General features: G+C 37.4%; 1 protein-coding gene across 3 annotated transcripts in view; it reads left to right on the top strand.

The window, feature by feature from the left end:
• LOC133881407 (leucine-rich repeat receptor protein kinase HPCA1-like) overlaps positions 1-11,127 on the top strand; it is a 46,214-nt gene extending 35,087 nt beyond the window's left edge. Inside the window, exons 3-21 of one of the 3 annotated variants that reach the window (XM_062320331.1) lie at positions 71-260; positions 1,332-1,452; positions 1,535-1,606; positions 2,002-2,076; positions 2,172-2,243; positions 2,473-2,622; positions 2,725-2,799; positions 3,136-3,207; positions 3,310-3,381; positions 3,493-3,558; positions 3,755-3,829; positions 7,166-7,237; positions 7,329-7,466; positions 7,572-8,053; positions 8,217-8,363; positions 8,455-8,591; positions 8,875-9,094; positions 9,512-9,747; positions 10,491-11,127. In XM_062320331.1, the coding sequence (XP_062176315.1) occupies positions 182-260; positions 1,332-1,452; positions 1,535-1,606; positions 2,002-2,076; positions 2,172-2,243; positions 2,473-2,622; positions 2,725-2,799; positions 3,136-3,207; positions 3,310-3,381; positions 3,493-3,558; positions 3,755-3,829; positions 7,166-7,237; positions 7,329-7,466; positions 7,572-8,053; positions 8,217-8,363; positions 8,455-8,591; positions 8,875-9,094; positions 9,512-9,747; positions 10,491-10,973 (2,844 nt within the window). In that variant the 5' untranslated portion in view covers positions 71-181 and the 3' untranslated portion in view covers positions 10,974-11,127. Of the gene's footprint in view, positions 1-70; positions 261-1,331; positions 1,453-1,534; positions 1,607-2,001; positions 2,077-2,171; positions 2,244-2,472; positions 2,623-2,724; positions 2,800-3,135; positions 3,208-3,309; positions 3,382-3,492; positions 3,559-3,754; positions 3,830-7,165; positions 7,238-7,328; positions 7,467-7,571; positions 8,054-8,204; positions 8,364-8,454; positions 8,592-8,874; positions 9,095-9,511; positions 9,748-10,490 lie in introns of all 3 variants that reach the window. The other 2 variants (XM_062320328.1, XM_062320329.1) reach the window with 2 other exon arrangements.
• Positions 11,128-13,527: the final 2,400 nt, after the last annotated feature.

Genomic DNA, 13,527 nt, shown 5'->3' with positions numbered 1-13,527 from the left:
GAATGTTGTAGTTTAAAAATCTGAGAAAGAGGTTGTGAAATTTTAAATTTTGACCATACTCTTTGTATAGGTTGCTCAAGTCAATGTTGTTAGGTGGCTTTCATCTAAAACTTCGATCTCCAGCATTTCCAACAGAACTAAATTGAATTCTGAGATTTGGAAGCCTTTTGTTCGTTGAGAGATGGGTCAAAGGACGCAGCTGATTCTGCTGCTGCTTTTCATCCCATATTTCGTTATGGAAAGTACAGCCGGTGATGACTGTGAGTTTCTTTTCTTTGTTTGTTAATCCAGTTTTTATGTGACTTACAGACTTCTGATATCCCTTCATTGACATTGCCTTAGAGGGTTATCTTTAGTGCCATCAACTGCGAATTTCATGTTGTGTATACATACAAGTGCTCTTTTACAGAACACATTAGCATGGTGGCATTCGGAAGTCAAGATTTGACATTAGCGTTGTCAAGTCAGATTCAAGTTACATAGCCCACTGGATATATATATATACACACACACACACACACATACATATATTGTTTCTTTTGTGGCTTTGGTACTTTTTAAAGTAAATTGGCAACACTTGGAACTGGGAAATACTTGGTCAGTCTCGATAAGAGGATCAGCTCTCGAATGGTAATTTCCTTATGTTACCTGGGTTGCTGAAATAACAGTAAAGTGCATCATGTCTTGAAAGTTGCTTTCCCTCAAGGTGGATAAAGCTAGTTGTAATCCTTCCCTCAGTTTATGTACATATTCAGTATAATACTTGTGTTGATACGATTTTTAGCCTGATGACGTGGCAGCCTCCTATTCGTCTCTTCATTTGTAACCTGCAACAAAGCGAAGGCCCACCGGGGGTTGGCCGGTGGAGCCTCCTCCGATGCCCAAGTCAATTGAGAGAGTGAAAGAGAGAGAGTGATGCTCATATTAGATAGATCCATACCTCTTAGATGATGGGTAAATATATAGGCTACATTTTACTATTGACGCATAGTAAAAGTCTTATTATTGTACAATGTGAAGAGTGACCGGTAAGGTTTGTAGATATCAAGCATGGTGCCCTATACTAATTTCTGACTTGATTTGACAAGTGTCAAGATCCTAATAAATGCTAAGAATCGTGGTCATTCCCAACTAACCATTTCCCGACTAAACATATAATCCCGAGATCTTGGTCATTCCCGACTAAGCATATAATCCCGAGATCTGTATATAGTCTAAACACCGAATAACCCGAGTGGGGGATAATAATTCCCCAACAACTTGTATGGTTCTGCATGATTTTTTTTTTTGGTGATTGAATCATGAAAACTATCATATAATTTCTGATGCAGATAATGGCCTACTTTCTGTAAAGAATGATTTGATGAACACACCACCAAATTGGGTAGGTCCTGACCCTTGTGGTAGCAAATGGGATGGGATTGTATGCACCAATTCACGTGTGACCACCTTGTGAGTTTCACCCTTTAACGCATTTGGAAGGCTGTAACTTATGTCCAAATTTTTTGTGTTAACGTGCTGCTTTTTATTTCAGACAATTACTGAGCATGAATTTGTCAGGCAGGCTATCTGGCGAAATCGAGTTGTTGTCTGAGTTGCAGGCTTTGTAGGTCTTCTATTTGTACTTAGCCAGTTCTGTTAGTCATAGACTCATAATAATCCATTTACAAATTTTCTTGAGCGACAGTCAACTACCATCATTTTTCTTACACTTGTTCATATATGTTAAGATTCAGTGCTTCATGTGTGAGACAGCACATTCCTCATGCCTGGGTCCCTTTATCTCTCTTGAGACTTGCATCTCTGGCACCAACCATTTCAGGGGACAGTAATCATGAGAGTAGGGATTATCATCATGAGAGTAGTGTCTAAGAAACTGTATTTTATTTCATGTCATCTATTAGATTAAATTGATGTCTATTTTCTGCTGCAGTATTTGCTTGTTGCTTATTCAATTAGTAGTCTGTAATTTATTTTCTGATTATCAGCTTTTTCATATAGGGACCTGTCTTACAACAAGTACTTAACAGGACCACTTCCACCTTCAATTGGGAGTTTAAAGAAGCTAGTTATCTTGTAAGGAAATGTTGATTGCTGTCAAAGTCTTAGCCGATAATCAGTTTTGCATGTAAACATCCTTTTTAATTAAGCTGTTGCTTTTTGCATAGCAGAAACCTGATTGGTTGTGGGTTCTCTGGATCTATTCCAGACACAATTGGAAATCTACAGCAGCTAACCACTATGTAAGGATTTTAACTTAGTATTCGTTTTTTTTTTCAGTGTAGCGTCAAATACACATGAAATTACTTATGGATCTTAACTTATCTTTGATTTAGTATACAATGATTTTCTGGATGAAGGGTCTATCTTCACATACTGTCAATCTTGCATTTGTTGGTATTTTGTTGCAGTTTCATTTCTGGGCCAACTTACACTGAATTCCATAACTCATCTTTTGCTATTCAATTGCAGATCTCTGAATAATAATGGCTTTAGTGGACCAATTCCAGCCTCTATTGGTAATCTTTCCAATCTTAATTGGCTGGACCTAGCTGTAAACCAGCTTAATGGACCTATACCAGTCTCTCCTGGTCTTGATAACCTACTTCATGCAAAGCACTTGTATGTCAAGTTTATGTAATTTCAAGATGATTATATTGTTTCTCCTAGTTTCTTTGTTTTCTCCAATTAATAACCATCTATGATTTTTTATGTTATATACAGTCATCTCGATAACAACAAACTCTCAGGCGAAATTTCACCTCAACTTTTCAGTTCAAATATGATTCTGTTACACTTGTAAGTTTCATGAAACTGTTTATTGTCTAAAACTCGAAGGTACGGCTAGGTGCCAAGCTTTCACGTCTTCATATTAGTAATATTTGAAATACAGGCCTAATAGTCTCTCCTTGTTGTGCTTTTTCGTTTTTTTTTTTCGTTTTTTTTATTTTTTATTTTTTGGGTATCGCCTCTGCAATTGTTTTTCCTGTTTTTTGTCTCTAATGTCAAATATCAGGTTGAATGTCTTGGATATGGAATCTAAGGAATGAAAATGCTTTATTATTCTCAATTGGTATAGCAAAATACTGTCAATTTACTCATTACTTTCCATCCGCTCATATATTTCTCTGGCAGGATTCTTAACGGCAATAATCTCAGTGGCAGTATCCCTGAAACCATTGGAAGTGTGCAGACTTTGGAGGTGATGTGAGTATCTAGCTCAGATACTCAAGTGAATTCAGTCCTACACTATAGATGGCTGTGAAATTTTGACAAGTTATTGTGCTAAATATCTTGTTTTGGCTACAGACGCTTTGATAGGAATTCACTAAGTGGGACTCTGCCTTCGAACCTCAGCAATCTTGTTAACGTTCATGAGCTGTAAGCAGAAAATATGGACATTCCAAATGTAGCATTTATGCTTGTTTGACAATTATCATCTTGTTTGGGAATTTTCAGTTTCTAAAAGAGCTTCTGATATTCTGTTTTCAGGTACTTGTCCAACAATAAGTTCATTGGTTCTATTCCCAACCTTACTGGCATGAGCCTCACCTATGTGTAAGTCGAAATAGTTTTACTGAGGCTACAAATTTCATTTGTGGTGCAAGGGTAGCTAAGCATTCTCAGACCATCATAAATGGATGATCAGTTCATCGTCTTTCCTCACACGTTTACTATTTGTCACACCCTATTTCTATTATAACTATAGTTAGTAATCTTGCAATGTTTTCTTTGACTGAAATGTGATCTGCAGGGATATGAGCAACAATAGTTTCACTGCTTCCGATATGCCTCCATGGTTTTCAACCTTAAAGTCTTTGACGACATTGTAAGTTTTGCTCTTCTCTTTCTCCATGTCCCTTCCCCCTTCTCTCTCAACAGCACATGCATACTGCCAAAGAAAAAAATTGAAAGAATTTAAAAGAAGACAGTTTATATTCAATAGCGTTACTAGAAAAATTTGGGTTCCTGTAGAAAATCTTTTTCCACCTTTCGGCTTCATCTAAAAGACCTAATTGTTTAAATTATAGCTTATCAAGATTTCTCTCACAATTTTATCTATATCTTGTTAATCCTCTTTTTTTAAGTGTGCTTGACTCCTAATGTGTCTCCTTGCCACATGCAGTCTCTAGTTTTCACTGCACTTGTATGGACCAACCCACACAACCTAGTGAACTTTGTGCTCATCTTCAGCTATCGCTAATTTCTGGCAGATTAGCTCATTTTGATTTTAGCATGTCTCATAATTCTCAACATAGCCAGTACTATAGTCACCAACTTGATTCACTGATATGTTCCTTGCCTCCAAGCACCATTGTAGTATAAAGGTGATGCGAACCAATTAATACAAAACACAGGAAATGATAGATTGGCTCATTCGAGGGAACCGTAACCTCCAATGGCTAATTCGAGAAAGCCTGATCTCCCAAAAAACACAGTAAACTGTATTCACATAACAATAATCAACATATGCTTTATTCCATAATCATTCCTTTAAATATACAAAAAAGCTAGCAGACCCATCATCGGAATATAACTCTATTCTAGATAGAGTTATCCCATGAATTAATATAGATAACCTATTGCTATTCAAAGATAGAAACCTATAGCAATACCAAATAACAATCAATAAAGCCTACTACTTAACTTATCCCACTATAATAGCTAGGAACCTTATTCAAACTATACTACTTAGATATCATCTAAATAGGATTGCTAGTAAATCAAATAACATACTAATCTATCTTATTTAAAATTAAAAGACTATTTCTATTACTAATCAACTGCCTATCTCTTAAGATAAGAGATAAACTCTTATTTAAATAATACTACTCATGGCTAGAGATGTAATCGATAATGATTACATCATTACCCCCCTCTAATCCTTTCCCTTGTCCTCAAGGGAAAAACAAGAGAATTGCGTTTTCACTTCTTCCATGTCTCCATCTTCATCTTCCCCTAGGCAAGCTTCAATCATAAACAATTTTTTGCATCGGTGTCCTGGTCCGTATTTATCGTTGCATTTAAAACACAATCCCTTTGCTTGTCTTTCCTTTAACTCCTCCGGCATCAACCTCTTGATGGGGAGGGATGGCGGGTTTGAGGTTTGTTGGTTTCCCATATCTACTTTTCTTTCTTCTGCTTGGATGCTTCTTGTGATAGCACTGTGTCGTGCTTCGTAAAGTCTAGCCAGCCCGATTGCAAATGTCAACGTCTCAGGTTTTCCTGCAGTGACATCAGCCTTGAGCACTTCTCGCAAGTCACTTATAAAGCAACTAACCTGACGAGTTTGGGATAGCACCCCAATTTTGGAGGGTAAAGACTCGAATTTTGCCTGGTATTCTCGTACAGTTCCTTCATGTTGTAGCTTCGTCAATTCTCCAAAAGGGTTGTAAAATTGATTAGGTCCAAAGCGGGTAAGTAAACCTGCAGTGAATTCTGGCCACCCAATTTCTCGTTCTTCCCTAATTAAGATTTGGAACCACATCTGGGCCTCTCCTTCTAGGTGGAATGATACCAGGGCTGCCTTCTCACCCTCCAATGGTCCCTGAAATCGAAAGAATTGTTCAGCTCAGCAGATCCACATCGTGGGGTCTTCGTCTCCGTTGAATCGTGGGAAATCTAATTTCATGTGTCGTGTGGTAATTGTTGGTTGACGTCCTCCCTGAAAGGAATTTTCTCCTTCGCATTCGTGATCTCTTCCACGTGAATTCTCCCCATGTGATTGTTTGGCAAGCATCTCATAGATTTCTGTCATACGATCGTGCATGATTTGTTGACTCTTATGGAATTCCTCATGATTCTTACAAAACTCCTCATGCTTATCCGATAAGCTCTTTAGTGATTGCTCCATGCTTCGCAGTTGTTGATCAATCTCTTCGTGTTGTCTCTCTTTTGTTACAGAACGGGTTGTTGGACGGGTTTGTAAAGAAAAATCCCGAATTGCCCAACTCTTGTTCTTTGATTTTCTTGTGTTGTCTAATATCTGGTTTCTTTTGAGGGAAACCGGTCCTCTTGGGTAAACAATTCTTGCTATTCAAGAGGAAAAAAAAAAAAGCCTGGCTCTGATACCAATACAAAACACAGGAAATGATAGATTGGCTCGTTCGAGGGAACCGTAACCTCCAATGGCTAATTCGAGAAAGCCTGATTTCCCAAAAAACACAGTAAACTGTATTTCACATAACAATAATCAACATACGCTTTATTCCATAATCATTCATTTAAATATACAAAAAAGCTAGCAGACTCATCATCGGAATATAACTCTATTCTAGATAGAGTTATCCCATGAATTAATTTAGATAACCTATTGCTATTCAAAGATAGAAACCTATAGCAATACCAAATAACAATCAATAAAGACTACTACTTAACTTATCCCACTATAATAGCTAGGAACCTTATTCAAACTATACTACTTAGATATCATCTAAATAGAACTGCTAGTAAATCAAAAAACATACTAATCTATCTTATTTAAAATTAAAAGACTATTTCTATTACTGATCAACCGCCTATCTCTTAAGATAAGAGATAAACTCTTATTTAAATAATACTACTCATGGCTAGAGATGTAATCGATAATGATTACATCAAAAGGATTATTTTCATAAGTCTTCTTCTGGATTTCTCACTGGGTTTGGTATCTGTGTTAATACCTTGCCAGACAAGGCTCCTTGCTCCCACTTCATCCATCTATCTTTTGAATCTTTGGCGACATCCTCTAGAATCTTCCCTATAATAGATCATTGAACTGACATACTCAGCTCGGTCCGTTAGTATCTTCTCAATGTAAGTAGTATATATTATTCTGATATTAGGTTTCTTTCACACTTTTAATAAGTCCAGTTTACACTGTAAAGTTGCATCTCTCCATTATATTGACTCAGCGGGTTTTTCTCAGGTCTTGTCTTTTAAGTTAATTTTGTTAGCAAGACAGAGCATGGTTTTTCTTGCATAAGAATTCGTGTTTCTTAGGTTATATTTCAAGAGTTTTTCATTCTCAACCTAAAGGGCCCTGTCCATTCTGGCTTGGGAATGGGCCAAATGGGTTGTGAAACTGGTGGTGCTCCTCTCTCTCTGGTTTGCATGTGTATGAATGCTTTCAGGATTTTTGTCAAACAGGGAGAAGCTTTAACCTCTAAATATCTTATTGGTGCAGAGTGATGGAAAACACACAACTTCAAGGACCAGTTCCTAGTTCCATTTTCAGCCTTCCCAATTTACAGACTCTGTGAGTATCAGCTTGATCTCAAGCAGATTTCAATGTGATATATACATATATAGGGTGATAATGATGTAAATGTTCTGACATGTGGGGACAGGACACTAAGGAACAACAATCTCAGTGGTAGCTTAGATATTGGTACCAGCTATAGCAGCAAACTGCAACTCGTTGATTTGCAGAACAATTCTATTAGGCACAAAGTAGACTCAGCTGGCGGATACAACAAGAACTTGATGTAAGCCACATATTAGTTATCTTGGTCATTTCATTTGCGGTGTCCAAGAACTGACCATTTGATTTCTTGTCACACTATTGAACTAATTTTCCAAAATCACTGCAGACTTGTGGATAACCCAATTTGTAACACATCAGATACCACAGAGAGTTACTGTGCGGTTTCCCAATCGAATACTCCCCCATACTCCACGCCACCAAATAGCTGTCTGACTGCTCAATGTAGTTCGAATCAGATTTCCAGCCCTAACTGTAAATGTGCGTATCCATACAGCGGAACTCTAGTCTTCAGAGCTCCTTCCTTTTCAAACTTGGGGAACTTCAGTTACTACATAGCACTTCAGAGTTCTCTCTTGCAATGTTTTCAGAATTTTAGTCTTCCTGTGGATTCAGTTTCCCTGAGTAATCCAATCAAAGACTCAACTATGAACCTTGACCTGAGCCTAGATGTCTTCCCATCTGGCCAAGATAGTTTCAATCGAACAGGAATTTCTATTATTGGGTCTCTACTTAGTGGCCAGACTTTTAAGCCTCCGCCAGGTTTTGGACCCTACTATTTTTTGGCTGATCCATATGGATACTATGCAGGTAACTTGGAATTTCACAATTTCAATAAAAAGTAACACTTCATATGTGCTGTCTTATGATGCATCTGTAAAAATAATAATTGTAACAATGTTAGCTTGATCCGATTATGACCTATCTCTCTCTCCCCCTCTCCCTTCTTCGCATGGTTTAGGAATATCTACAGAATCAAAAAAGTCTTTGAGCATAGGAGTTATAATTGGAGCGGTAGCTGGTGGCACCATCCTGCTGCTACTATTACTCCTTGCTGGGGTTTATGCTCTCCGTCAAAAGAGAAGAGCGGAAAGAGCTTCTGAGCAATTAAATCCTTTTGGTATGAAATTTATGATCTAAACTTGGCATTTCAGAGTTATTAGTATGGAATTGTAAGTGTATATTATCGTTTTCATGCCATACAAATGCAGCACACTGGGATCCAAATAACGGCAGTGGTGGCATTCCTCAGTTAAAAGGGGCTAGATCATTTTCTTTTGAAGAGCTGAAGAAGTACGCCAACAAGTTTTCTGAAGCAAATTCTATTGGATCTGGAGGATATGGAAAGGTTTAATTATGACTCTCATGCAACAATATTGATTCTTTTCTAATTTTGTGTGAATATACCAGAAGATTCTTTAAGCTCTATAAAAAGAACATTACTAACCTATCCAATTTTAATTGTTTTCTTGCACTTCAAATCCTCAATTTCCTTCCAAAATTGTTCTTTTATTCTTCCTCCATAAATTTCTTGTTAACAAAAGCTTCTTAAGCTTCTCTCAATAGTTATAAACGGTTCCTGTCACTAAATATTTACTAATTAAATGTCTAATCTGTCAACTTTTTTACAGGTTTATCGGGGGATTCTTCCCGATGGTCAACTGATTGCCATCAAACGAGCTCAGACAGAATCTCTGCAGGGTGGGGTTGAGTTCAAAACTGAGATTGAACTTCTATCTAGGGTTCATCATAAGAATCTTGTCAGTCTTGTTGGTTTTTGTTTCGATCAGGGTGAACAGATGCTGGTATATGAGTACGTTCCAAATGGTACTCTTATGGATGGCCTTTCAGGTACTTCCATTCTATTCTTGACCTTCTTTTATCTAATTGAATTCTTGTATCTGTTGACACTTGAGGTGGAGTACTTAATTAATAATATCGTGGAACTCAGTTTATTAGCATTATATTGTTCACTAATTAGGGAACTGAGAAGAAGACAATATATCTTGTTTCTACTTGCAAAAGAAACAAAGAAATCACACAGTAAGAATCAATAAAATCTTTATAGTTTAGCAGTGCGCCTCATTCAGAGGAAAATTGAAAGGAACTCATCATCTTTGTGTTACAATGCTTCTCTCACCTGTGCCCCTTGAAAAAATATACATACAGAACTCATATTGCTCACTCCAGACAGTGTAAATTAGCCTGGTAAACAGTCCTCATATAATTTTTCCTAAGAGTTTAATGACATAGCTTTTGCTTATGCAGGGAAGTCAGGAATCCGGTTGGATTGGATAAGAAGACTAAAAGTTGCCCTTGGTGCAGCCAGAGGTCTGGCGTATCTTCATGAACTTGCCAACCCACCTATTATACACAGGGACATCAAATCAACCAACATTTTGCTGGATGAGCGCTTAAATGCAAAAGTTGCTGATTTTGGTCTTTCTAAGCTTATGGGTGATGCTGAAATTGGCCATGTCACTACTCAAGTTAAAGGGACAATGGTTAGTCGAAAATCCCATAAACCTATACTCTAGCAAAATTAATTCCCTTTAAAAAAAAAAAAAAAAAAAAAAAGTGATGAGGAAACAAAAAGTAATGGAGGATTGCTGTGGTTTATAATGTTAAACTAATTTAGCCAAATATCGGTGTCCTCAACCATGAGATTTTCAATCACAAGGAGCTGGTTTAGGCAGAAAAATTGTCTTACAATGTAGTAACGGAAGAAGCAGATCAGGGTTTAGGCAGAAAATTGTCCCATTGTCGGGTATTTAAAGCAAGAGAAATGATCCATACACTAATTTCTCACAACAGCCCCACAACAAGCTGACGTGGCTGGTAATATTTTATTATTTTTTTACAAAAAGAAATGAAAACAAAACAAAAAAATAATAAAATATTACCAGCCACGTCAGCTTGTTGTGGGGCTGTTGTGAGAAATGAGTGTAGGGATCATTTCTCTTAAAGCAAATACAAAAAATTGACAATGTTTGAACCTGTTACTGGATTGTGCCTTTTTCTTCCTAGGCAGTTTGCTTACCAGATCCTGTTGGGCCAAAAGGTCACATGTATCCGCTTGTAGAATCTAAATTTTCTTAACGAACAAATACATATGATTTCCTCTGACCAGGGGAATCCAAACTTTAACTTGTTAAAGCCATGTGTTTTTACATCTTGAGTTGATTTAATATTCCACCACATTGCATCAAAATCAAGCAGTGTGAACTGATTTTCTTTAATTGTGTAGGGCTACTTGGATCCTGAATATTACATGACCCAACAGTTGACTGAAAAGAGTGATGTATATAGCTTTGGAGTGGTACTGCTGGAGCTGATAACTGCAAGAATGCCAATTCAACGGGGGAAGTATATTGTCAGGGTGGTACAGACAGCAATGGATAGAACGAAAGTATTATACAACCTCCATGAGATTCTTGACCCAGCCATTGGTTTGCAGACATCACTGAAAGGATTAGAGAAGTTCGTGGACCTGGCAATGCGTTGTGTTGAAGAATCAGGAGCGAAGAGGCCTGCAATGGGTATGGTGGTGAAAGAGATTGAGAACATTATGGAGCTCGCTGGTTTGAACCCCAATGCTGAATCTGCAACCACTTCAGACAGTTACGACGTAAAGAAGGAGAATGCCCACCATCCTTATAGCCATCCTTACAGCAATGAGGGCTTTGAGTACAGTGGGGTTTATCCAACTTCAAAGATAGAACCTCATTGATTATCCTTTTGCATTTTCATGTGGAGCTTGGTACTGCTAGTTTGTATTGGATTGAAGATGTTGTGATGCTTGTTTCAGATGACAAAGAACCAGAATCACAATTGAAATGCGTTGTATTATTGTCTCTCTTTTTTTTAATGTATTGTGGTGGAAATTCCTAGGGGTGGGCAGCGGTTCGGTAGGCGGTTAAGTCGGTTCGCTTAACCGACTGGTTCGGTTAAGTCAGTTAATTCACCGACATATAACCGACTAAGAATATTTTCGAAAAGTTCGGTTAAGTCGGCATAGGCGGTTAAGTCGGTCGGTAGGCGGTTCGATTAAGGCGGTCGGTTAATTCGATTAATACTCTTCAAATGGGCTGGGTGGCCTGGGCCTTCATAATTTGGGCCTAATTTTTTAAATTGGTAAAAAAAAATACTTCTAAAAACAATTGGTCTTCATTTTTCAACATTTGCCAGCAAGTCCAACACCACCACAAGCCATTGGCCCATTCAAATCAAATGAATCAATTATGAAGAATAATATTTGATTATTCTCTTTTTTACATATTTACAATGTTTAATCAAATTTTCATACATTTAAATAGTTAATTTCTAAATGAGATAATTAGATCTCTTAAATAGCAAATTTGATAATAATTTCAATTGTTTGTAGGATACCAATAAAAAATAATAAAAAAATAATAATAAAAAAAAAAAAAAAAACTTGAGACCATGCTGATTGCTGGCAGTTGGCCAGTAGCAAATAACAAATAGTAAAAGGAAAATGTAAAATCTTGGCTTACATGTGTATTGTGTCCACACAAAATTACTCAAAAAATGTTAAACATTCATTGAAACATTTTTTTTTTTTTTATGAGTACGTATATTATTGAAAAATGTTAAACATTCATCAGTTTCAAGTTTATTATTGGATTTGTAGAATACTAGAATTTTGAATTTATATTGAATCTCACAAATAATTGATAATGAATAAGAATGTAGTAAACAAAACTTATATTACCACAATTAATAATGAGCTCTCAATTAATTCGGATAATTCCACATATATTGGAGCTTTGTATAATGAGCTCACACACAGGCTACACAGCTCATTACATACAAAGCATAATAGATATATGCTTGGCTTGGAAGAACACAAGTTACACAAACAAACTCTGAATGCTACTCACCCTCAAGCTGGAACAGCTTCGAACATACAAACATAAAGCCACACTTTATAAATAAGACATGAACAAGAAAATGTACTAAATACAACATAAATAAGCTGAAATTCCACAAAAACACCAACACTGGAAAAAAAATAAAAATAAAAAATTCGCCTAATTGGACAAGAAAATGCCCATATATGCTCCAACCAGAAAGTGAAGAAGGCGGAGACAAGGAAAACGAGGAAGGCGCGAAGGAGGAAAGTGAAGAAGCGGGAGAGAGAGAGAGAGAGAGAGAGAATCAGAGAGAGAGCTATCGGACAGTTTTCGAGTGGGAGGGGACGGCAGCGGTCCGCGGCTTGCGTCGAGTCATCCGGAGTCTGGACTTCCAGGCCTTAGGATTTGGTTAACTGAGGATTGAGGAGAGGGGTAGGACCGTAGGGGAAGGCGGGGAGGCAACAGCGGGCCTCGGCTGCGTCGGCCGTCGGTGGAGTCGGCCGGTTAGGGTTAGGGTTCAAGTGATTCAGAAAGAGGAGAGAATGGGTAGGTGGGGAGGTGATTGGGGTGGGCAATGCTGCAGTGGGCTGGAACTGGAAGCCTGGAGGCTAGAAAGCCTGGAATTGCCGAATAACCTAGGTCTTGAAGCGAATAGCGATAAACATATATATTCTCAGAAAACGGCGTCGTTTCAAGTGTGATAAAACGACGCCGTTTTGATTTTTTAATAATAATAATAATAAAAAAAAAAGATGTAATGAAACGACATCGTTTCGTTATCAATAAAAAGACATCATTTCGTTTCGACAGTTCGGTTAAATGATCGGTTAATTTTCGATTAAGTGTCGATTCAGTTCGGTTCGATAAGTCGGTTAACAGTATAACCGAACCGCCTACCGAACCGAACCGACTTTCGGTTAAAAATTCTCTACCGACTACCGATCCGAATTTTGTCGGTAGAGTCGATAGGCGGTTAATGTCGGTTCGGTAGGCGGTAGGAGGAAAATTTGCCCACCCCTATAAATTCCTAAACTGTAAATATTCATTAGAATGATCATATATTCATTTTGTTAGATTGTAGATAATTCAAGAATGATACTTATGTGACAATCTATGGTTCCTATAAGTAATGAGGGACAACAGGTTAAACCCAAAACCCACCATGAATTGATAAAAGAGTACTGCTACAGAGTAGCAAAATTTTCGGAAATCATCCGGAAATTTTGCTGCACTCAAGTATTACCCATTGATAAAATTGGCAACCTGCTATGTAACAAATATTTGTGATTGAAAACGATGATCATAGTGGCAAGATTTTATTTTTTTAATTTTTTTTTTCTTACTTAACAAAATTCCTTCTGTTTTTGTGTTTACTGTACCTGCAAAAGTTTACCTATTATCATAGGTTCC

The sequence above is a fragment of the Alnus glutinosa genome, chromosome 11 (genome assembly GCF_958979055.1).
Source record: "Alnus glutinosa chromosome 11, dhAlnGlut1.1, whole genome shotgun sequence".
In the NCBI taxonomy this organism is placed as follows: domain Eukaryota; kingdom Viridiplantae; phylum Streptophyta; class Magnoliopsida; order Fagales; family Betulaceae; genus Alnus; species Alnus glutinosa.
This window is presented reverse-complemented; position numbering and strand designations above follow the sequence as displayed.